The 25,551-nt window shown below is 36.4% G+C and overlaps 1 protein-coding gene across 2 annotated transcripts in view; it reads left to right on the top strand.

The window, feature by feature from the left end:
- MLLT3 (MLLT3 super elongation complex subunit) overlaps positions 1–24,956 on the top strand; it is a 108,771-nt gene extending 83,815 nt beyond the window's left edge. For both annotated transcript variants that reach the window (XM_042826917.1, XM_042826916.1), the window contains 6 exons: positions 6,727–6,805; positions 11,089–11,221; positions 13,290–13,389; positions 15,337–15,408; positions 16,657–16,728; positions 22,145–24,956. In XM_042826917.1, the coding sequence (XP_042682851.1) occupies positions 6,727–6,805; positions 11,089–11,221; positions 13,290–13,389; positions 15,337–15,408; positions 16,657–16,728; positions 22,145–22,276 (588 nt within the window). In that variant the 3' untranslated portion in view covers positions 22,277–24,956. The remainder of the gene's footprint in view (positions 1–6,726; positions 6,806–11,088; positions 11,222–13,289; positions 13,390–15,336; positions 15,409–16,656; positions 16,729–22,144) is intronic.
- The last annotated feature ends 595 nt before the right edge of the window (positions 24,957–25,551 follow it).

The following is a 25,551-nucleotide window of genomic DNA, read 5'->3' as shown; positions in this document are numbered from 1 at the left end:
GTTTTGGAAGCACTGTGTAGAGTTCGAGCTAAACAAGATGAGAGAGGAACTACAGTGTATTTGCGATGTGTGTACGTACCTGCTGAGGAGACCTGCTCTCTAATGGTATGGAAATGTACCAGAGTGCAGAATAACATGGAAAAAAGGACATAAACATGTAGTTACATGGTTCTCCAGCTGTTTCTTTGTCAATGTGAGTGTGTGGATTTCTCTAATACCTAGCCTTGGATCTGGGAGAATTTAAATGAACAGCCTTCTTACTAGACCAAAAGTGACATCAAACTGTCTATTTACTCTCCAGAATGGTGAACTGGAATGGCATCAACATCTGTCCTTCTCAGCACTGATACGTAAGATAGGGCACAGCAGAGAATAGGGCAACAAAAGAAAATAAAGAATTTTTTTCTTCCTGCATGGCAGCTGTGAGGGCTGACCAGACCAGTTACCACCCAGCTTCTTTTATAGCTATTAGTTCAGTCATACAAGAGAAAACACAGATCAGTTGAGCAAAACAGTCTAATCGGCTTTAAAACCTAGGCTGAGTTTTCTATTTTTTATGTAGTTCTAAAACTGAGAGTTAGACTTTTATTTCTACAACACATTTCTCTCCTCTGTGCCCAGTGGGTTTGTGAGAGCTTTGCGTATAGAATTTTTGTTGAAAAAGTAAAGAAGTTGTAAAGTCATATTCTCAGAAAATCAGCACTTAAATATTGCTTTCTAGCTTAATTTGGCCCTTCTGTGTAAGTAGTCATCATTCTTTCCACCCAGGACTTTTGTGACTCTGTGCTTACAGATGCAGAGAACTCAACACGCAAGTAATTTATTCAGGATGTTTTCATCTTTCATCAGTGGCCCTCATACTTTGGTTTGTTTTTATAATACGTAAATGAATTTGTATGCATAGTTCAGACTTTGAATGGAATGTAGAGCTGTTAACTTCCCCATATTGTGGTGTTCATCCTGTATTAATGCTTCATAAATATTGAAGTTTTTTTGTACAGTTCTGGGAAAATGTGATCCAGATAAACACAGATTTTATTTCCAATTTTGAGATGCCCAGTACTTTATACAGCCATGTCTTTGATAGCCATACCTTCTTCACCTTTAGAACAGAGTTCTTATCTGTGTTGGTTGGAGTCCTCTAACAAGAACTTGCATTAGTTTGTCTTCAACTTCTTCCAGCTATGTTAAGGACCATGTTCACACTAATGGTAATGTGCATTTTTGGTGTATTTTAACTTTATGCAGTATCTTGTTGGCATAGTATTCTTGGAAACCAGTGTTCAGCTGCTTTACATCAGAAGCAGTAATCTTTTATCTTGTGCTTTGCTTTTCTGTATGTTTTCAGTCACAAAATCCTTGAGATTTTTCAGCAAAAATACTCCTACAGACAACAGATGTAATAAGTGCTTCATCCTTTAAACTGCAGTGTGCAATGTATCACAAAACATATGATTTTTTAAAAAATTGTGTCAGAAGGGTAGGATGCATTAAAAAGAGTGTGGCAGCAGGTAAAGAGAGGTGATCGTTTCCTTCTCCTCTGCCCTGGTGATGCCACATCTGGCATACTGTGTCCAGTTCTGGGCTCCTCAGTTCAAGAAAGACAGTGATCTCCTAGAGATTGTCCAGAAGTGATCAGGAGTCTGTATCATCTCCCTTATGAGGAAAGACTGAGAGATCTGGGACTGCTCAGTCTAGGGAAGGCCAAGAGGGTATCTTGTCAGTGCTTAGTAATGTCTAAAGGGTGGATATCAAGAGGATGAGGCCAGCCTCTTTTCAGTTGTGTCCAGCAACAGGACAAGGAGCAGTGGGTACAAACTGGAACTCAGGAAGTTCCATCTGAACACAAGGAAAATCTTTACTGTGGAGATGAGAGGGCACTGGATCAAGCTGCCCAGGGAGGTTGTGGAATCTCCTTATCTAGAGATATTCAAAATCTGTCAGAATGCTTTCCTGTGCAACCTGCTGTAGGAAACCTACTTTAGCAGGGGCTTGGACTGGGGGATCTCCAGAGGACCCTTCCAACCCCTGCAGTTCTGTAAAGAGATTTATACACAGGAGAAAGCTGTCAAAAGTATTCTTTATATTGCCATTCTTTGAGAAGGAACTGACTACTTATCACTGTCCCTGGATCTCTCCCCTGTCTTCTGAAGTATGTATTAATTTAACACTGTTTATTCTGATCAGTATAGCGTTCATCTCATGGAATCCTTCTCCCTCAAAAGAGTTTACAAGTATTGTGTAATATTTCTAAGTACTACAATTGGAGAATCTTAGTATTATATTATTTACTGGTGGTAGAATGTAATGCTGATTTAGAGCCAAACATCCCCAGGACTGCATGTTATGGATTATAGTTACATTGAGCTTCTCTTACTTTCTCCCCAGAGATGATCCTGGAGAAGCATTGTACTGCTCAGCAGATTCAGGGTCATGTTAATCAACAAATAGCCTCATCCCCACCAATTCATTAAGAATTTTTTTAAGAAACAAGACTATAAATAAAGGCAACTAATTGTAGGTCACATGTTCTGCCAAATGATTGTTTTAATTGGTAAAATGTCCTCCACGCATTAGTATGTATTTGTATATGGGCATGTGATGTTTTTGTTTTGTTTTCCTTTTTAAAGTGAGTAACACAATAATATGCAAGAGAAGGTTCTGTTGGTATGTGACTTGTATGTTAGTTTTCATTGTGATGGATCAACTTCCATTTTAGTTACCTTTCTCTCCAAAACAATATTCTTGCATTTTCTGTTAAAATCTTACACTTCAAATTGCTTTTCCCAATAATTTTTTTGGTTCTTTAAACATAATAGTTAGAAATAAATATTTCTTGTTCTATAAGAACAGAATTAATTCAACTTTTTGCTCAGTACACTCGTTCTTCCATCTTCTCTGTGAGCTTGCATTCAGTAAGTTAGCTTTCCTCATTGGTTATACAAAGGAATAGTTTTGCCCTGCCTGGCAGGTTAATTGCAATTGTAGTTGCTTGAGAGGAAATGTGGTGGTATAGAACTTGATGGGTGCAGGCTTACAGAACTGTAGATGCTGAAATAGTGTCTTCCCTTGGCTGCGACAGATATGAACACTTGGTGGACATGGTGGGATTACTCTGCTGCTCTCTCTGTTGATCTACAGATGGCTGTGATTACTCTCTTGAAAGCTGAAGTGGTGGTTGATGACAGGCCCCTGTGAGGCAGTAGAAGTTGCAAGTCCAGAAGCTCCATTACAGAAGAGGGCATCTCTTAGTGCAGTATGCCCTTTTCTTGAGAAGACACTTTGGAAAAATGGGAACACAAATAATACTCTGACTGCTTTAACCTCTCAGTGTGTACAGTACAGGGAGACCTCGGTCTTAGGACTGTTCTGCATAAAATCAGAAAATGTGTAGACCTGATGATGGGATGTGGGGTATTACTTTTATATTTTGTGGTAATATGAAGTAATATGCAAGGTCCTCTAGTAGTAGTTCAGAGGAAGGCATGAAAAGCCTCTGTCATCCATGTAGAGATATTTTCTATTTTTTTTTAATGTGAATAAACAGCTTTAAATGATAGACTTTATTTTTAATATTGTTATATGATTCCAAGTAACCACAAAATATTATAGAAACAGTCCTTTTATATGGAACATCATAAACAGGTGAGTTCACCTTAAAACTGTTTCTTGCCTGGGAATAAATTGTTGTCCTACTTATAGAAACAAAAATGTTTTGAGCTAACTGAAGCCAGGAGATTTAGAACTGGTCAAAAAAAAGTACCTTTTCTGGGAAAACTTCAGCCAGAGAGAAGTTCCTTTTCTTGCCAGTTTCAAAACACAGAATCCCTCAGCTGGGCCTAATAAAGAAAGCAGTGTCTCCTGTACATCAGTGTGAAAGCAGTAAAGGGGAATAAACTGAGTGCAGTAACTTGTATCAGCTCGTTGCACTAATGAGCAGTTTGAGTCTGAGCTCTCATTGGCTTGTCTGCCAGAAGAGAAAATGAGTAAAACAGGAAAAGGACATATGACAGAAGCTCTTTGCTGGTGCTGTCTTAAGCTTCTATCATTGAAGGATACCCTTTAGCTCATTTCAGACCCATTAAAAAAACTACTTGGTGATTAGTAACTAGTGGGTAAGAGCAGAAAACTGAAGAGAATAAAGCTATAAATACCTAAGCTCTTGGGGTAGCATCCTGTAAAGCTGTCAAAAACCCTTGGTTAAGTGACAAAAGATACCCTCTGGTAAAAAGAAGAGTCAATGCTATGGGGACTAATCGATTTTTATATATGAAAGGAAGATTTTTAGCTCCTTCTAAAAGGCAGGTCTTTTAATGATGTTCATTCAGAACATCAGAATGCAGAAAAAAGTTTCTTTTCCAGCAAATGACACTTCTTACATACATGTGCTAATCTGAGTGTCTTGGAGTAAATTTTCAGGTAGGGCAGTCTAATAAAATAATGGCTTCAAGTGGCATTGAGCATCCTTTTCAAAAGAGAAGGGATGAGTTGTTTCATTAGAGGTTTCCATGGTTTGACCTCTCAAAGTGCTCTTACTGAAGCAATGAGGAAATTTTATGAGGAGGGTATTATACCAGTGTTATATCTATTCTTAGCTATTCTTGCTTGAGATCCTTTTGCTTAAGATAATGCTGGGACTAAACGTTTGCAGGAATTTCATAATCAGGCCTTTTCTCTCTTTAGTAAACTAGTTCAAAATGGAAGTGGTGAAGTTTACAAATAAATGTTTCTATTTCGGTCCTTTTTTTTTTTTTTTCTATGGCTTTAGAAATTCTTTAAGCATTTTAAGTTGAATATAATGTCATTAGTGTTTGGAATTTTTTAAGAGAATGGATTTTATATATGCTACAGTTCATGTGAATACTAATAAAGGAAAAAATGCAGTTAATGGAAACCTCGCTGGCTGCCAGCCAGTAATTTTGCTGCAAACCAGATGTATAAGGGTAACCTACAACTAGAAGGCTGAAATTCGTTTCCAGAATTGTAATAAGTTTCCATTAACTCCTGTTCTTTACCAGCACAGTCCGTATCATGTCATTAAACATACTTTACAATTAAATTCAGAAATCCAGGCAGGAAAAAATAAATGATTTGGGGTGGGGCCCCCCCCCCCCCCAAGTGTGAAGTGTGAAGTGATACTGCCATATCTTCCAAAATGGTCCAATCATGTCAACAACATTAGAATCAAACTTGCTAGTCAGAAAGGGATTTTATAGTTGTTTGGTTTGTGTTTCTCAGCAGAGGGTTGGTTGCCATGTATACAAATGATATATAGCCATTCAGTCATGGCTGATGGTTAGACTAGATGATCTTAGTGGTCTTTCCAACCTTAATGATTCTATGAGTCTTTGTCTAGAATTTGTATTTTGACTGATTTTTCTGTGAAAGCTTACATTTCAGGAAAGTAGATCTCAATGGTCTTTTTCTTAAACATTCTGCTGTCCAGAGAGGCATCTTGCAGTGTGAAAAAAGGCACTAAGATGCTGTAAATCTGCCTGCTCTTTATGAATGCCAACAATAGGTTGCTTTATGGAGAAAAGACAACTGAGACTGCATACTACTGCTGTTGTTTTTTAGAAGGATTTAGTTCTAGAGAAATCATAAGGGTTTTTTTATAGGCAAGGAGAAACAGAAATCTCTGATTTACCTGTATAACAATTCACAGCAATGCAACTGTATAAGATTAAGCAGGTTTTGTTTTCAGTAGTAGATTTTTCTATTATTACTTCTTGCCTCAAATTTCACCATTCTTTGTGGGTGGACATTTCCTGTCTGTGTTCTGTTAGCATTCCCTATGCCCGTATACCAGATTTGTTCTTCTCTCATGTGCAGTTATGTGTGTGTGTACATACCTAAAACCTGATACACCACCAAAGAAGTATATAGAGGCATACAGTACACCAGCAGGAGGCAAGAATTATCAGAACAATCAGAATAATAATCAGAACAGATTAATTTGTCTAAGAAATTTTTGTGAATTTTAGAGAAGAATATAGTTTAAACAGCACTGGAAAACTATGTATGTGACTGCTTGTAAAATCATATAAGGTTATGTTAATGACTCTGTTCTAAAGAGAGATAAAAATCTAGTTTTCAGTGAGTTAGAATTTTCCTGTGTAATAATGCAGTCTTTCTAGTTTAATCACTGTTGCAGCTTATAGGACCTTACTATGTAAGGAAAATATTGACATAAGAGGAAATCAATTAACAGCATAAAAGTTTGTTTTAACTACTCATCTTAAGTCTTACTTTCTAATGAAGTTGAAAGAGAACTGGTTGGAGTTTTTTGCTTGATCTGTTCAGGTCTTTCTTTTTATGTTCCACTAAAGCATCATTTATTTGGAAAGTGTCATATCTGCAGGGCTAAGTAGCCTTATATCCATGCATTCTGTTATAATGTCATTTAGGCTTACATGTTGTAGAGCCTCTCAAACATGGTAACTTTGTGTTGGGATTTACACTTTACTAAAGCACTGTGTGTTATGTAGTACATATGTATGTTGAGCGCTTTGCAATTTTTATATTGTTTGGCTTGCTGGCACCTGAAGCAAAGATCTGTAAGTATTGCTCTGTTCAGGAGTTCTATTTTCTTCACAGGATGCCTTAAGTGGTAGCTAACAGTAAGTGTTTTAGGCAAAAAAAAAAAAAAAAAAAAAAAAAAAAAAAAAAAAAAAAAAAAAAAGTTCATTATGATGTTATTTATTTTCTTTTTTTCTTTCTTTTAAGTCTGAACAGCCCAGTCCTGCCAGTTCCAGCTCCAGTTCCAGTTCCAGTTTTACACCATCTCAAAACAGCAGACAACAAGGTACCCAGGAAGGGAAAAACAAATATGAAAAGAACATGTGAAATCAATGAGTCAATAAAAACAGACTGATGGCATCTCATTATCACTTTTCTACTGACTTCCATAGGCTGAATTGGCCATTGTTATTCTTTAGAGGCTTTTCCTCAAGTGTTCACAAATCTGACTGTAAGGGCAGAAAAAAAGGGGAGAAGATATGTATCTCTGAGAAAAGGGCACAAAGAATACTCTGAAGCATTGGGTATGTGCCGGTCAACTTTTATGTTAAACCTAAAAGAGTTTGTCTTCTTGAAGCTATCTCTTGCAGGCTCATGTCGCGTGGCACTTGTGTGCCATCCGGAGCCCTGCTCAGGCTGACATGGCTTCTTTGGAAAGTGCAAGGATGTGTATATGTGGGCCCTTTCAAAGAGTCGTGATATTCTGTATTATAAGCAGGCTTTAAGAGCATACAGTGTTTCCTTTGAAAGTGTGATTGGGGAAGAATGACGTTAGAAGTTGACGTTAAGTTTTGGCTTTCTGGCTAATAATTGCAGTTTACTCAGACCTCAGTAAAGAAATGCAATCTTATTCTCAGTGAGCTTTCCAAAGAAATACTTCTGTGGATCAGCTGAGATTCATAATGCACAATGTATTAAACCTCTTAGTCCTCACCTTGGCATTTTCCCCTGCTTTTGTAAGGTTGTACAACTGATACATTCTTAATTAGCTTTTGTTTTGTCCTTTAGATACAGAAGCATTAAAAAAACACAGCCTTTGGGCTGATTAAAATTGCATTTGTTTTATCTATTTATATTCCTCGGTGGTTAACTTGCTTTTAAGGTTATGGAAATACATTCGTATCTCAGGCAGACAGTTTGTTTTTACAAAGGTTTGTGTAGTATGATCTGTATCTGTCCTGGTACTTCTCTGGAGGTGACTGGCACTGAATTTCTAATGTGTTTCTGGCAGCATTACTGCAGGTGAAAGAAAGCAAGAGCTGAAATGAACTGTGGTTGATGGCTGGCTTTAGGCATTTTTTTTATAATGAATGCTAAATAAAACCCTTTCTTGCTGAAACCCCATTTTTGCAGTCATGAAAACATCGTTAGTGATGTGAGCTGTCTATTACAATCCAGTAGGTTTTGATACCAGTATTCCTGTTAGGAAACATTATTTGGGGGAAAATCCCGTTGATGTAGTGTTTTCTTCTGAGCAAACTATTTGTCGGTTTTTCCTGGGACATATATAAAGCAAATCACAGACTGTCTTTCATTTCTGTACCTTCAGAAGAGTAGATGGGAGATTTTCCCTCTGATGGGAGCTATTTTAAAATACATGTATTACATACCTCTTTGATTCCTTGTCACAGTAAATAGCAATTATGCTTTCTTACTGGGAATTTCAGTTAACTAAAAACATCTGTTGCCCAGGTTGTGCATTTGTACACCAAGGAATGAAGCACTAGGCATACTGTGGTATATTTGCCCTGTATATGTTGTGCTCTCATGGAAACTCATGTTTTATTTTCCAACTAAAACTTACAAGGCCTGTTACTCTTTTTCCGTTTGGTTCAGAATCAAGTGCTCACTCAACTGTCAGAACCACTGCAAGATGGGCTTTTTTCACCACTTTCTGGGTAAACATTGGGCTAACTGAAGTTTTTTCAAGTTCCTTTGGCCGCAGGGCTTACTTAGGGTTTTCTGTGTTTCCTTGCCAAGAATATTTTCTCTTGGACAGCTCTTAGTTTTCAGTTTCTTGTGAGCCACTCTGACCTTTTTGGAGAGAACAGCTTCTACAACCCTTCAAAAAAAACAAAAACAAAAACAAAAACAAAAAACTTAAGTACCACCAAGGAGCAAAGTACTAATGGCAGCATGACTACCAGTGCTAGAAACAGAAAACTTTAATACTGCAGATTGCTAAGAAGGCCGACTGAAGTCAACCAGCTAGGTAAGAAATGTCTTGTTCAGAGTTGCAGACTTGATCCTCTGTTCAGTGAAAGCATATTTGAATGGCAGGTTGTTGATTGGCTGGGGATGTCAGTTGTGGCTGTTTGTCAGGAGTCTGCATTCATTTTTTCTTCAAGGCAGAAGAAAAAGCCCATTTCCAGCTTGAGATGGGACTGTGTGCCCCAGAAAGCAGCATGGAACAAGACAAAATGGCCCTCTCCTGCATGTGGAAAAAAGACAGGCAGGGATAATGAATTAGCTCAAACCTGGGAGGACAGACTGTGTGGGGAGAGTGTTGTATGTGTACTGGTTTTCTTCTATTTAAAAATAAAATCAAGGATTGTTTGGAATGTCTTCCAGCTCACTGCCGACACAGCTACCAGTTTCCAAAGTTTTGAGTTGTGTGCTGGTCTTTAATGCAAAGTGAACTATTTTTGTGACACTAAATATTTTTACAAAATTGGGTTTTGGTTGATTATTTTAACTTCCATGTCATTGTCTTTCTTCTCTGCTCTTTCCTTAAGGAGATTTTCTTTTATCCACATTTTTATCTAGTCTCTTCTGTATTATTTTTTTTCCTCTTTGTGGAGAGGAGATGAATACATTCTCAAGAGCTGACTTTGGCCTATGGACTGAAGCAGCCAGAACAGACAGAAGACTACTGTCTTCAACAGAATTTCTACAGTAGTTAGTAGTATCTCTTTGTGCAGTAAGAAAACTAGCCTTTCTAGGTTAGAGCTGGCCTATGGGAAATACCCATATGTTCTTCCCTTTTATCTCTCTTTAAACGTATATTCCTTCTTTGTATGTTTGCAGTCTAATGTTCCTTCCTTACCTTTCATCTCAATTCATTTAGCCCCCTATTCCTGTCTCATTTTTTCATCCCAACAGCCAAAGTTCTCAGTAACAGTGCTTTTGCAAAAGTTGGAAATAGGCAGATTCTTCCTTCAGCCATGTGCTGACCCTCTTGAGAATGTTTCAGAGGAAAATCGCTACTGCTCCTATTAAAATTGGAGAGAGCCTTTTTCCAAGATGTCAAGTGATTAGATAATCTGTCTCCAACTTAGCATTTGCAAATATCTGAGCACTGTTTGTCTCATACTTACACAGAAACAGAAAGCAAAGCACAACTCAGCTGCTTCTGCAGATCAGCAATGGTTGTATGGACAAGAATTCTGTGTAACTTGCCTTCTTTTGTGGTCTGTGGAGTGTCTGGTCCACGAGGACCAGGCCCAGCAGCACCATTTGTGCCTGCTACCACCCAGCCTGAAGGTGTGCAAACACATAAAAGAAACCTTAACCAAACTGCCTCAACTTATAAATATTTTTGTGCAGACTTGGTTGTAAACCATACTCAGCAGTGGCTTTGAAGTCACATACACAAAACTGGCCAAAATTATTTGACCTGTGCTTCGCCAGGTTTTGGGCAATCCACTAAGCTATTACTCCTGAGGAGGGAACACCCTTATTGTTAAAGGGTCAGGCAGAGAGATGTCTGTCTGTTCTTTTGGCTGTGACCAAAGGTAATGCTCCTTGGCTCTGTTCTGCCATTAGCAAATACAGAGTGGAAAGGTTCATCTCCCTTTGGAGAACAGTGGGGAGTTCATTCACATCAGTACTTGTATTTCCTGGGCTGGGAGAGTTACTGATTTTTTTTTATTATTATTATTTTTTTAATTTATTTTTTTTACATATGAACATCAGCAAAGTGCTTATTTGACCTGGAATTGATCCTGAAATAAGGGGAGCTACTAAATCTAAGTTTATCGAAAACAGAAAGTCAAAGTCTGCCTACACAAGTACAAGTTACAGTCAGAATGATTTATTGGACTTTGCTTCTCAGTGTGTGGATTAACCTAACAAATACACCGCTACCAGTAGATCTCTGTAGATCTGTATTGGCAAGTAATACCATCTGATAAAGCAAGAAAAACTAAAACTTAGCAATGTAAAATAACCTTGCTTCTAATATTAATAGTATAGTAATAATAAATTTCTCCTAAACTAAAACATGCATAGAGAGTGCCTGTTTGTCACAGCATTTTATTTACTTCGCCTGTGTTCCAGGGAACCAAACCTGCAAACACTTGAACACAAGTCACTTCATTGTCATGAGTGTCTCCTGAAGCTTCCTGTGTTACCCATTTAAATAAATGATTCATAAATAAATGCCAGCAGCATAAGCCCCCAGTGCATTACTTCATATGTTTAGTATTTGACTCTCCCCTCCCAGTTCAATGCTGGGAAAGTCGCTTCTGTTATCTACAAATCTGGGTAGTAACACTGCAAAGAGAGCTTCATTTGCCTGGTTTTTTTTTTTGTTTTTTTTTTTTAATTTGTTTGTTTCTGTTGTTTCAGGTCCATTGAGGTCTATAATGAAAGATCTGCATTCGGATGACAATGAAGATGAATCAGAGGAACCGGATGACAATGATAATGATTCTGAGTTGGAACGACCTGTAAATACACGAGGAGGAAGCAGGAGTCGTAGGTGAGTGTCTTTTGATGGCAGATAGTTTGGTGGCTAAAACATTTTTCTTATTATTAGTGGAATGAAGTCTAATGTTCTCATAGAGTACTGAGTAGCAAATGGACAAAGTTTAGATTCTTATTTTTAAAGGATGTGCAGACAAACAAAAAACTGTTAGAATCATCCATTCGCAGTACAAATTGTTTCTGTACAAATTCACATGGATATGATGAACCACATTCATCTGACTTTTGTTTCATGCATTTGACTTCAGAGAGCAGTTGTAATTACTCTCTGGTATAAGAGGTAAAATTAAGGAATTTGATTGCTGAGTGAGCCAGCCTGTACATAATGTCACATTGTCACAACCCCTCTGCTTACCAGCTTTAGATTGTTAAATTGGATCAGAATCAGTGAAATTGAATTCAGAGCAATTTCTGCACTGCATATCGTAAATAATAAGTAAAAGTGCAGACAGATGGTAAAGCAATTGTCAGTCACAGAATTTATTCCTTAAAAAAGGGTTCTGCTTCCTAGCTACAATTTCATGTGGGCATTCCAAAAGTCAGCTATTTTTCAGGCAGCTGAAAGCTCTTTCTGCTGAATCCCGGACTCCCTCAAGCTTTTTCATAGTGGATACTTTATCTGCTCCAAACCACTTTGCTAGTTCCACCATTTGTGGGTGCATAGCACCTGAGCAACTCCATCAGCATCAGGTCTAAATGGGAAGGTGATAGGCAAGTACTAGTGAAGGTTAACTGCTTCTCTGGAACACTTCAGCAGCTGAAATCACAGGGAAAAAAAAGGTAAGAAGCCTAGCAGTTTGAGAGTTCAAGTCAGGTTATGTTCTAGAAAGGATTCTTAGGCTCAGCTTAATCGCAGTGTAGAGATTTTATGCCTATTTTTAACAAAACTCAAGGTTGTGTTTTTCTAACTTCTTTTTATCCTCAATTACCATATTTTTTCTTCCAATTAGCAAATATTTCCTGTTGTTCCTCAGCAAATGAAGGGTAAGACTGCTAGAATAAGAGCTTTTTTACATGGCCTTTACATCTCCTGAGATACCAAGTTTTTAAATTTTAGCCGGGAAACATAATGTTATTTATGTCAAGAAACAAAGAACTGTTAATTGAAGCAATTTTCCAAACACAAGCACAGCTTTTAGAAAGTTTTTACAAGTGTAGAAAAATATCTCTGAAAAACATCATCTCTCTTATATGTGTCTGAGTGTCACGGAGTTGATCAGATCAATCTATGTCCGTGACAGGGGCGACAGGCCTCTGCCCTCCCCCCCCACCCCGGTCCCACAAAAAAAATGGGAAGGAAGGAAGGGAGGAAAAGAGCAGCGGCAACAATCTATGGAGGAAAACTTATTTTACTATAATACTGGAATACAAGATAACACAATATATACAATTTAATTGAAATTGAGATTAATAAATCAGACAAGATGAGAGAGAGAGAGAGAGAGTTCCCGGGACCGATTCAAACCTGAAAAGCTTGGAACGGCTAGGAAAGCACCTCCAGCACCCACTGCCAGGCAGCAAGAGAGCGCCCCCCCCACCCGGAAGGGCCAGATCCCGTGACTGCTGTAATGTACAGGGATAGGTAGCTGGGATTGGGGCAGTGACACTTTAATGCCCCGTACACTACATGATGTTTTGATGTGGAATACTGAAACCATAAAAAAAAAAAAAAAAAAAAAAAAAAAAAAAAAAAAAAAAAAAAAAAACAAAAAAAAAAACATAGAACCATGACACTGAGATACAGGTTTACTCCACTTACGAAGGAAACAGCATAAATATTTCAAAAATAGTTAAGTCTTTCTCTAGATGTTAACTGTTGTTAGCTGGACAGTGACTTCTCAGCCCAGTGAAAAGGATGCCATGTTACACTGGACTTTTTCCAGAATGCTGCCTTACTTGGATGCTGCTCTGCTACTGAGCAGCACTCTTCCAATTTACTTTGAATAATAACTTCCATAGGAAAAGGTTTATTCTTGGCCTCCTCCCTCAAATATGAGCTTGGTTCACTCCTGTAAGTAGCCCTTTGACTGGCAGTGTAATCTCTTGCCTCTGTTTTTCCATAGGGTTAGTCTGAGTGATGGAAGTGACAGTGACAGCAATTCAGCTTCCTCACCACTACATCATGAACCAGCACCACCTTTGTTAAAAACTAACAGCAACCAGGTAAAGTCAGAATTCATAAATGCAAGCCTCACATGGAATATGCCTTGCACCTGACAAATTCATATAATGCTTTGATTACTTAAAAGAAGTCACTTAGTCTGAAAATTGACAAAGCCATTTTTTTCAGGAGATGGAGAAATATTTGGCTTAGAAAATACTGTAAAAGCAAGTCATCATTCTTATCTCTGTTATAAGGAATGTCTTCATTGCATATGAATTAATTTCGTAAAGTAAACAATCTAAACTGGCTTTACAACATCAGTTGTACAGTTCATACTATTTTTGGTTTATTTTAGCATTAGACTCAGTTGAAATTGATAGGATTAATCTCACAAGTTTATGCATTCCGCTTTTCCCCTCTCCCTCACCAGTTTCTGACTTGAAGATGGGGTATTTTTTTTTTTTCTTTTACTGCGAGATACAGTAGTCTTTACTTCACAGAAAGACTACTCAATCCATTTCAATAAAAGTTGGCATTATTCATGCCTCTGAAAGTCAAATATATGCTGGAGAACCTATGGAGTAGGTTCTGTATTTAGCAAAGGAAGGAGGATCCTTGACCAAAAAAGTGTTCTTACTGAATGAGATACAGATTCTATAGGTTTTTTTGAAGATCATCTGTACATATTTCTCAATTTTTTTTGTTTAATGAAGATGTTTACTTCTAAAGAGGTAATATAAATGTTAAGTCCATAAAGTCCTAATATGCAACATCTCACTCAGTCATGTATTTCACGTTCCTTTTTGTTGTGCTAACAATATGTCTACTTGCCGATCAGTAGCAGTGAGCTAGCTAGAATGGAATGTCTCATTTTCTTGCTTTTTTACAACTGAGCTGAGAATTTGAAATTTATGGAAGTATTAGGACAGATTCTTTAGGGTCTGTGGTGATAAGGGGAGATTATTTCCAATGCAAAGAGGGTAGATGTAAGTTGATATAAGATGTAGGTGTAGGTAGATGTAAGATGTAGGTAGATATAAGAAAAAAGTATTTTAAAGTGAGAGTAGTGAAGGCACTGGAACAGATTGCCTGAAGATGTAGTGGATTCCACATCCCTGGAGACACTCAAGATCAGGCTGGACCAAGCTCTAGGCAACCTGATCAAGCTGTGGATGTGCCTGTTCATTGCAGGGCAGTTGAACTTAGAGGGTCTTTAAAGATCCCTTCCAACTCTGAGGATTCTGTGACTCTATTACAAGAGTTCAATTTGTGTGGGTCCTAGATGCAATTGAAATCTCTACTTGGTAGCGTAAAGCTGCTTACTAGTATCATTCTTCTACCTGATGAAATTAGGCTTGTGTTAAAGTAAGTCCATTTATAGAACAAGTTAACATTGCTAGAAGTGTCTTCTAATATGATTAGTGCTTTATCTCATTCAAACAAGATGTTCTATTTTAATTATGCATCAAGAGCACTCTAAGAAAGCAGCTTTTTCAAATGCAGTATGTCCTTGCTGAGTTTCTATCTAATACAAAGAGTTTTCTTTTTTATTTTTTAAATCAAGGAAAGTATCTAAAAGCTGCTATCTCCATGCCTAGAGGTCACTTTTCAAGACCAGACACTTTTTTTCCACTGGCCTACACTGTACATGCTGAATCAAAGAATTAATTTTTTCTTCAGAAAATTACATTTTACTTTCTGCATTGCTTTTGACTAAGTAAAAGCACTTTTACTGCTGCCCCACTGTATATTTATGGTGCTGGTTGTACTGGGGAACATATATACAATTCTTACTGTTTATGCCAAGTGAAGTAGAAATCAGAAAGAACTTTAAGATAGCTGCCAGTTAAGCTTCTGGGTAGTCTAGAAATAATGAAAAGCCTGGTTTTGAGTTTAGATTTTTCCAAATGCTGTATTCTTTGTGTTATTAACAGCAGATTTTTTTTTTTATGTAATTGTATCCAATTATGCATTCATTTTTTTAATGGATTTTCTTTTTTTCCCAGATTTTAGAAGTGAAAAGTCCAATAAAGCAAAACAAATCTGATAAACAAATAAAGAATGGTGATTGTGATAAGGTAAATGCCAATGAAATAACAGTAAATTATTCAATATTTATCTATTTACTAAAAACAAAATAGTACTTCTTAGAGTGAAAGGCTGTCATTGCAACATCTTTGCTTTGGGCTCCTTACAGTGGAGATTGTTCTCCTTTTCTGTAATTCTTTCTTCTGTGCTATTTTGAAAATGCTTTCCTTCTCCTGAAAACATGTAGTGATTTAACAAGTATCATCAGATGAGAATCTGCCCTATACTATTTATTTTGTCTACTCTCCTGCATGAATTTGCATTGTGCTTTTCAGATGAAATGATGGTTTTTGAACAGGAAATTTTACAGTAGTATTTTTAGTCAATGAAGAACTGAAATAAACATTTTACTGAATCATTTTTGGTAGTGTGCAGTAGGGAATGCCAGTGTGTTTTAAGGCATTAACCAAGATAATTTTGTTCAAAATCATGTCACCTGGTCATTGCTAAGAGTTCTCAGTCCTTTTGAGAGAGAACATTATTTCCCAGCATGGACTTTAAGTTCCTCTTAAATTTTGTATAGCGTTGTATTTTCTTTGTGCTAATGTGATGTAGGAGACCAATGCTGCAGTATCTGTTGCTGGATTTTCAGCATTATGATCCATACACTTCTTTAATTTCTTAAGCAGGGTGCCGTATTTCTCTGGGCTTAAAAGCAAACATGGTGTTTGGTGTCTCAGACTGAAGGAGACATTTGATACTTGGATGGACAGATGGGACATATGTGATGCCCCAGGAATTAAGAAAGTGAAAGTTGCTAGTGGATTGATTTTTCTTTATCTTTCTCCCCTTATGTCTCTCTGTTGATGCAGAAAATTCATTATTCAGCTTTAAAGGAAGAGAGGAAGTCAGTTGTGAGACTTTCATCTTGTCTTATCTGCAAAGCTGGGAGATGTTTTTTAAGTATGCTGCTTGGGCAGCTCAAGTCTGTTACATACCGTTTGCCATAGCTAAGATGGAAATATTTTCAAGTAAAGGGTCACCTAGCTTTCAAAAGGAAGAGGCAGCTCTCCCATTAAAATTTAAGTACCTTAAAATTTTCAGTGTCATAAAGTATCTAAGGAAATCCACAAAAATTTATAGGTGGATTGTATGAAGCTTAAGAAAACTAGCCTGCTTAGTAAGAAAATCTAGCTTAAGGAAGGTGTACAATAAAATTTCCTTTTGTGTGTGAATTTTTTGAAATACATGGCTATGATTTCATTAACAAGTTGTTTATGGGGGGGATTTGTTTCTAGGCATATCTTGATGAACTGGTAGAGCTCCACAGAAGATTAATGACATTGAGAGAGAGACATGTACTGCAGCAGGTGAGGAGCATTCTCATGAAAAGTCACAGCATGCTCACTGAAGTTGTGAAGTCACTTTTTTTTTTTTTTTCCTGTTTGTCTAAGTCTCCATCATCAGATTTGACAGCCTTAAAGTCTGTGGAATCTATTTCCTGCCCATTACACTTTCAGTGTAGCTTAGGGGCTTTTTAGACATTATTTAAATTGTGTTGCCACACTAAATGGTAAGATTAAAAGTTAAGCAAACAAAAGCGTATCTGAGATAATTTTTTTAACCAATTTGTATTTATATTTTTCAATGTGTCGTACCAATTATAATGGAAACAGGATAGGTGAATAGATTCATCTGTGCACCATTCTTCATGAAAGTACTGTTGCTTTTTTGCTGAGAAGGACAGGCATTTTTTCAAATACACTTTTAAAGATGTGCTTTTTGGCAAGCAGAAAGCATGGAATTTAATGCCAATCTCAATCTAGAAAAAAAAAAAGTTTGAGTCTTCTAAAGTCATGGAAATAGTTAAAAAAAAAAAAAGTATGAACTAAGAAGGCTTGAAATATATTTACAAATTACACAATAGTAAGAACTTTTATTCTTTGTTTTGGGTGGCATTGTGAGACACCATTGGATTTCAAATAGTGACGATGAAGCAATAAAGGCATAGTAGCAAAACAGATGTAATTGTAGCACAGATGGTTATATTATATTTCTCACACTTAAATGCCTCTTGTGGACATGTTATAAATATGGATATTTTTACCACTTCTAAATGATTGCAATCACTCATCAAATTTCTCAACACTTGGATAAGGGTGTAAAAAAAAAAAAAAAAAAAAAAAAAAAAAAGGAGAAAAAAATCTTTTAGTAAGCCTCAGCAATAATTTGTGAATGCTTGTTAGTCCTGGCTTTGTTTGCAAAGATCAGGAAAAAAATTGAGAGGTCAATGAAAAGGAAGATCATGATTAAGAATATTCTTAGTTAAAGAAAAATACTGATGGCTATGTCAAGTTTCATGTTTTATAATACACAGTCGTGTGTCCTTTGTCTTGTATTTGGTACCCTTCATATTTAGTGTACTGTTGTTTCCCAAGTTCATTTTGTCCTTAGTACAAACCAGTACATTCTTAACGTCAAAGCACAGTGCTAGCTGTAGTAGTTTTAAACATAATGTTGGCATTGAAGTGGAATGGCAACAGCATGTGTGTTCTTAAGTGATGTTTATAGTACCTACAGTTTGTTGGAGCAGGTGAAAGCCTCTTTCACATGTCAAAGTCTTACCTGCAGATTTTTAGGGAATTTTTACAGAAGTGTATGACAAGAATAATGAACATATCAATCAGGATTGTAAGGAATTGTAATGTCAAAGAACTTGAAGTTCTACTTGAAGTGCTGAGGGATGTGGAAGGGAATGGAAAGTTTTTTGCTGTCTAAATTGTTAACAAGTCTATAGATAGTGACAGCAAGTAGGGATGTGGCGTGGCTGGAAATGACATAAATGCATCTTTTCGAGAATATGACTTTTCCTCAAGAGAGGTATTTCTCTTTGAGTTGCTTTCTAAAGAAAGCTAAAATTAATACACCAAAAGAAAGAGAAGACAAGAAAAGTGTGGTGTTGAGGTGGAAGTGCCTAAGTAAGAACTAAGTAATTGTGATATCAAATGATTCTTAAAGATACGAAATAAATGTCTAATAGGGAGAAAGTGGATGAGAAAGAACATTTGACCAAGAAATGAGTTCTGTGAGAACCTCCTGAGCAATTTGATCTAGATATTGGACCATAACTAGACAGAAATTGGTTTGAAATTACATTTTAAAAAGCACTCTGTCCAGCATCTTTCACAGTGATTAGGCATTTTATTTTCCCTTCATCATTTGCCATGAAAAAGTAGGGATGATTGAGTCTGAAATCACATTATGGTTAATGCTGGATGTCCCATATATTCAAATTTGGCTTTCTGAAGCTGGGCTCCTAAAGCAGCGCTTGCTGACCAGATGGTGTTATCATGACTCGTGAAAGAAAACAAGATTTCTTGTAGGCTTTGCCTTTTATTTTGATGCATCAGAAGGTATGTCTTCATCTTAAAGCCAGTGTACTAGACAGTACAGGCGTAAGGAAGAAATTGAGAGTATGCAGCTCTGCTTAAAATTATGTTGTTCATGTCTACAAGATGCTTAACTTCAGATGGCAGCTATCTTCTGAGAATTTTCTTCAAGGGGCAGCTTGCAGGTCTGGAAACTATCAAATGGCTGAAAACCTCCATAAATTGAAAAATGACTATGTCATTAATTGCACTTTGGCTTCCTTAAGCATACATGCTCATTTGCTTGTTTAAAGGCTGATAAATAGTTGCACTATGATGGATAATGATCAAACTGAGCTGGAGAAACATGATGTAAACAGAGATGTACATTACAGCAGAAAAGCAAAGATTACTACACCGGGAGCAAATGAAGTTATTTTTGTATTTTGCTGCCTGAGCTCTCTGAATATAACATTTTAGTGCTGTGTTTTTAAGATTGCAACTGTCAGACTACTTGGCAACTAATCTCAACCTTTTGTTCTTTTTCGAATATTTCTGAATAGTACAGAGATGCAAATGCTAATACTGTAATTCATGAATTCCTCATTCATGGGCATACAGGCAGATGTTTTTCATTGAGCTGTCTGGGTTTATCTTGATATATTTTTATACATCCATTAAAGCTTTTGGGGTTCATTTCAATCGTCTTTACTGTGGTTTCAGTGTGGTGCCCTGACACGGTGGCTATATTTTGTGAGGGCAGGATGAGGAATATATTAAAAATGTTTATATTTCCTTTGGTCTAGGGCTTAAAAGCCCAAAGCAGAACCTAATCAGTAAAAAGTGCTTATCGGGTTTGTTTGTTTGTTTTTTAGATATGCAGTGCTGCTTAAAAATACATGTGGTAACACTTCAGCATAATCTTTGTTCTTAAAATCAGGAATATTGCTGTAGGGATTTTGGGAGGTGCTGTTCTTCCACAGTAAAACAAGAAAGCATAGGCAGAATTGTTTAGCATTACTATGTCCTCTTGGCCACAGCTTCTGTAAAGTTTTGCAGCTAGTTATTTATCATACAGTGGATATTTGGGGACCAAGTCTATGATTAGATTTCGAACTTTACAAAGTAGGATTCTCTCTTAAATGAGGCTTCAGAGAGTGCCTTAAGATAAGAATTATACATATGGAAGTTTCCCAATGGTAACAATCAGTTGTATTCCATTTGAATTTTTCTCTCATGTTGGTTGTGGGACAGCAGGAGATGGAAAAGTGTGACAAGAACCAATGAATCAATAAGTGGACAAATGAAATATGCAAGTTTAAAATAAAAATTCCCATATGGGGAAAAAACAAACAAACAAAAAAGCCAAGTGGCACAGATTTAAACAAAGTGCTAATAAGGGGAGGGTTTTTTCTTTGTACTTTCTGGAGTTCTGCACATCTGCAAAGGAAATTAGACATTAAGTTTGCTTTTTTTTTTTTTTTCCCAGCCCGTGGAAAGTAGAAAGCAATGGTTGGAAAGGGATTTTTACTGTAACAGGCATTTTCTTCTTTATATTTTCTCATTTCCTATCTATTTAATCCACTCTGGGCTGTATCATTCCATATCTGACAGTATGCATGAAGCTATTTCATTTATCACCAACATAATCTTCTCTTTTTGTGGTCTGAACAAAAAAAAAACCAAACAGCTCATTATATAATGAAATGGAGAGGGAGAAATTATAACACAGTTAGTTCCAACATTTAGTTCTTTTCTAAGGTGGTATATTCCTTCCAGGGTTATTATTTTAAGATATATTCTATTTGCCATGAGTTAATAGGTATCTCATTCAGTGATAGAAAAACTCATCAAAGTAATAAAGTGAAGAATACTTAGCAACAGCATTTCAGTAGAGGACTATCTGGAAACCCTAGAACAATGTGGGTTTCAAATGGAAGGATAGAAATACTGATACTAGCCTGAGCACAGAAGAAATGGCTGGGAGGGTGAATCAGAAGAACAATATTCTGTCAGTCCATTACAAAGAGACTCTTTTCAGGATGGTATGCCTTTTCAGTGCTCACTTGGAATATATCTCTTGGAATGTAGAAATGCATAAGAGATCAATAGCTATAGTGTGGGCACCATGTCAGCCCAGTTGGATAAATTATACTTCAGCTTTCCAGGATGCTGAGTGTATGTTTAGGTGGATGAAAATCCTAGCATATAATACACGTGGAATTACTTGTTACAGGAAATTCAGTATTGAAAATGAGCACTTTAAAAATACACACTACAATTAAGAGACTACAAAATGTTGAAAGTGTAGAAACACAAATAGGATATTAGTGTTGGTTTCACAGTATTGCAGACTGGTTGAGTTTGGAAGAAACCTCTGGAGACCTTCTTGTCCTTACCGACTGCTTTAGTAGGGAAACCCAGAGCAGATTGTCCAGGCCCATGTCCAGGTTTTGAAGATCTCTGAAGAGAGAGATTTCACGAATGCTCTGGGCAAGCTGTGCCAGTGTTCTGTCACCATCACAAGAAAAAAAAAATGTTTCCTAGTGTTTATACAGAAACCACTGTGTTTGTGCCCATTGTCTCTTGTTCCATCACTGGGCACCGCAGAAAAGAACCTGGATTCATCCTCTTTTGCACCCTTCAGGTACTTACATATGAAATACATCGCCAAGAGCCTTTGCTCCTCCACACTGAACAAATCAGCCTTTCATCACAGATGAAGTGTACCAGTTCTTGATCTTCTCAAGGACTCCTAACAGCTCTTCTATTTCTTCTTGGAATGAAAATTGTGGTTATAGATTAAGTGGTCACTGTAGATTTTAAACCATTAATATTAGTCCTTCATGGTTCATCTGTTTCTACAAAAAAATTAAGCACGTTATTTGAGGAAAATAATACTAGCACATGAGCTAACCATAGATGTGAGAGCTCTTGAGTACTTTGTTGTTGTTGTTTAATTTAGACTGGCTTCTTTAAGGATTTCTTTTTCTTGCTTGTGGAAAGGTCCATACCAGTTATTTTCTAAAGCAACTTGTTTGGAAGCTAAGCACAAAATATGTATTCCATAGAGATCTACCTAGTTTGTTTGTTGTTACAGTGATTGGTTTTTGTTGTTGCATGCTGTGAAGATGAAGGGTTTTTGTTTGTTGTTTTTTTTTTTTCAGTTTAGGTGTTTTTTTTTTGTTTATTTTTCATAGTAGAGACTGACCTTAAAAATATGAAGATGTTAATGTTCTAAAAAAAAAAAAAAAAAAGAAAAACAACAAAAAAGCTGTAGTATAGACTATGGTTCTGTGTGAGATAGTGATAAGGATAATGGTTTAATATGCATATATTAGTGAAATGGGTTTATTTTATGCCATTAATACACTTAGTGGAAGTGAAATTTTCAGCTGCATCTTTTCTTTCCTTTCAGATAGTAAATCTAATAGAGGAAACTGGACACTTTCATATCACAAATACAACCTTTGACTTTGATCTTTGCTCACTGGACAAAACCACAGTCCGAAAACTACAGAGTTATCTGGAAACATCTGGATCCTCCTGAGGATTCAGCATCTGGATGCATCAAAAACTGTGAAACATTCATGAAACATTCAGAATGATGCAACCAAAACGATGGAGAAACAAAACAACCTCGTTCAGTTTTATTTTTCATTAAAGCCAGTCATCATCTCTTAATAATGAAGAGGAGAAGTGACAAGACTCAGAGGACTGCTCTTCTCAACAAGAAAATGCTCCGGAAGAGTTTACCTGGATAGCCTTGAAAATCAAATACAATAACAAACAGAAAACTTGGTCTTAATGAATGTGTATGGTATCATGTATCTCTTTGTGGTGTTCCACTCCACAAGATGAATGCATGTTCAACACACTGCCTTATTGCATAACTGATCTATTTATTACTGCATACATGTATTTCAAAGTCAATGAGTCACTGAATGACACTACCAGATGTTGCAAGTAGTGGTATTCCATGTATGCTTTTTTGATTCAGTCTCATCAAAAACCTAGTAATGTTACTCATGTTGAAATCCCACTTCTTGCTAACTTTCTCTAGACAATGAAAACACTGCAGTCTTGTTTTCATTTCTGCACTTCCAGAAATCGAGATACAACGTGAGGGACCAAATGATGGTCCTACATTTTGCCTCCAATCTGCCAAAGTTGGACCATGGCAGGTTGGACTGCAGGTCCTTGGCTCTATCCATTTATTGATATTGGTCATGGTAGAAAATGCACCAAATAGGATCATATGACTTCCTGTCTAGCCTTAGTGAATAAACCATTAGGATTTCTAACAAAAAAAAATGTTATGTATACTGTCCTGAAACCAGAATTTTTTGCAGTCTGCATTTTTGTCTGTTTTAATGTTGTAAAATTAATTATATATGAGTGAAGGTGTTCTGCAGGATCATCATAAAAGAAGAAATACTGATCCTGTCTTCTAAGGAAATGTTGTAGAAAATTCTTAATTTGGAGCTATTTATTACTATGAGTTTCTGCACTCCTTTGCTTCTTACCATAAAACTATTGACATAACATTTTTTGTTTGTTCATGTAGTAAATGGTCTCCTTAGCCTGTTTGGGGATTTTGTTTTTGTTGTTTGTGGGTTTTTTGTTGTTGTTTTTGTTTGTACATTTTTTTTTTTTTACAACTGCTAAATTAAAAACCTTTATTTGAAAATAAATTGGTTGTTACACAGTTACATGTTGGGATAAATATATATATCATATATATGTGTGTATACGTACACATATTCACACATATATAAATATACATACACATAACTGTCTTTTACACTTCCCAGATTCAATAACATGCTTGTGCTTCCAGAAGGATTTCTTGCCTATAAAAATGAGTTTTCTTTCATGCTATATTTTGTTCTTTAAAATGGGAATCCTTGTTCACGCATGATAAATTAGAGGAAGTGTTTCATAACAAAGTTTGGTGCTGTCACATTGCTGATGGTTTCCTGATGAAATCATTACCTTCCCAATGACTGAACACTAAAATAATTGCTAAAATAAAACCCCTACTGAAAAGAGAAAAGAAGAAAAAAATACGTACTTCTGGATGCAAAAGTTTATTCAGATTTACCAGCCTTAAAAAATGTATCTTATTTCTGGACAGGCCAGTATATGTCATGTATATGCTTTTATGCCACATGTGCTCTATGTATAGTGTTGAACAGTAGCATCTGTATGATTTATTGTTTCATGCGCACTGTTTGTGTAGCACTGTAAAACTAAATTCCTATTGGGGTTATTTCTTATTCAAATAGTAGATCTTAATACTGTTTCTTTAAGTCCAAAGAAAATTTTACACTTTACTGTTTTTGAGAGGGTGAGCTGGGTATTTGGCTGGGGGCTATTTTCGTATTTAAAACGTTGTTTGACCACACTCTGCAGGAAGTTCTTCTCAGGCTTCCAAAGAACAAGTGTACTTTTTCAGTAATGTTATGACTCTTATTGACGATTGGCATGAAGCATACTTGAAGCATTATGTTGTTCTTTTAAGTCCATGTCTTAATGTGCAATTGTTGGAGGGAAATGGGGATCATTTTAAAGTTACTTCTAGCATAAGGCAGGTGATAGTTGGGAGGAAGAAGGGGTGCATGTGAGGGGGATTAACTTCAATTTTTATTAATATTTTATATGAAAATGTTTGGAAATCAAAAGCAACCTTAACTTTTGGTCTACTAGTGGTTGTTCAACATCCTGTCTCTTAGTTACACCATATACATGTGGAATTTTCTCCATTTTGACTTTCCCAAGTTTCATGTTTACAACTACTTCAGTCTTAGGGGAGTGGGAAGGATTCTGTGGTACTGCTAGTGTAAGAATATTGAACTGTTTTGTTAGAAATGGTAAAATATACCTTTTTACCCTTAAAATACTGGATAAGCTTTAATGTTCATTGACAAGGGTAGAAGAAAACAGCAAGTAGGAAAACAGGTATAAGAAACTACACAACTGTAGTATCAAGTTACTGCTGAATTTAATGCAAATCATGGAGCATCCATAAACTCTTAATTTTGTTAATTCAATGAGGTTGGGAGAGGGGAAAAAAAATAGACTGAAGAGTTGTGTGTGTGTGCATGTTGAGTTTTCCACAAAATTCTGATAGAATAAGTTACCAAATGTTGATCTGAAAAATACGTTAGCTATTTTCGTCTAATTTTGTATACAGAAACAAAATAAATTCTTGTTCAATTAATTTCAAACAGTGATATTTCTCTTAAAGAAATTGTTGTAAGACACCCTACCAACATATAAATACACTGTTTGGGACTGGTTAAATGTTCTAGCAATAAAGGTTTTGGAATTGTACGTAACATCAAGCTATTTAAACAAAGCTGTCTGGGAGAATTTGGGTTAATTCACTGAAGTAACTGGACAGAGGGCTATCAGTGAGTTGCAAGTTTCAGAGCCAGTGAGTCACTAGAATGTTTTATCCAGCTGGTAAGGACAGTTTTCTTTCTTGACACTAAATTTTTACATCCAGATGAGTAGGCAAGTTTTAGTATCTTTCTAGATGTCTGGGTTCATTGAAAGGCCTTACATGATATTCAATTGTGTAAATTTGAAAGGCATCATAATTCACAGTAAAGAAAGCGAGGGTGTACTCTTATCAGAGTCTTTCAAGATAAAGTAAAACCTGTGCTTCCTCTGCCAGAACATTTGGATTGTAAGAAGCAGTCAATTATTTCTCTTGGTGAATTTACTGTTTTGTTGGTTTGGTTCATTAGGTTAAGTCTATTCTTTTAATTTTCAATGCAGAGTATACAGACTACAGTGCATTTGGAGAGCCCTACTTTA

Source organism: Centrocercus urophasianus, unplaced genomic scaffold (genome assembly GCF_019232065.1).
Source record: "Centrocercus urophasianus isolate 14NV4802_14NV808 unplaced genomic scaffold, USGS_Curo_1.0 seq_27, whole genome shotgun sequence".
NCBI classification, from domain to species: Eukaryota; Metazoa; Chordata; class Aves; order Galliformes; family Phasianidae; genus Centrocercus; species Centrocercus urophasianus.
This window is presented reverse-complemented; position numbering and strand designations above follow the sequence as displayed.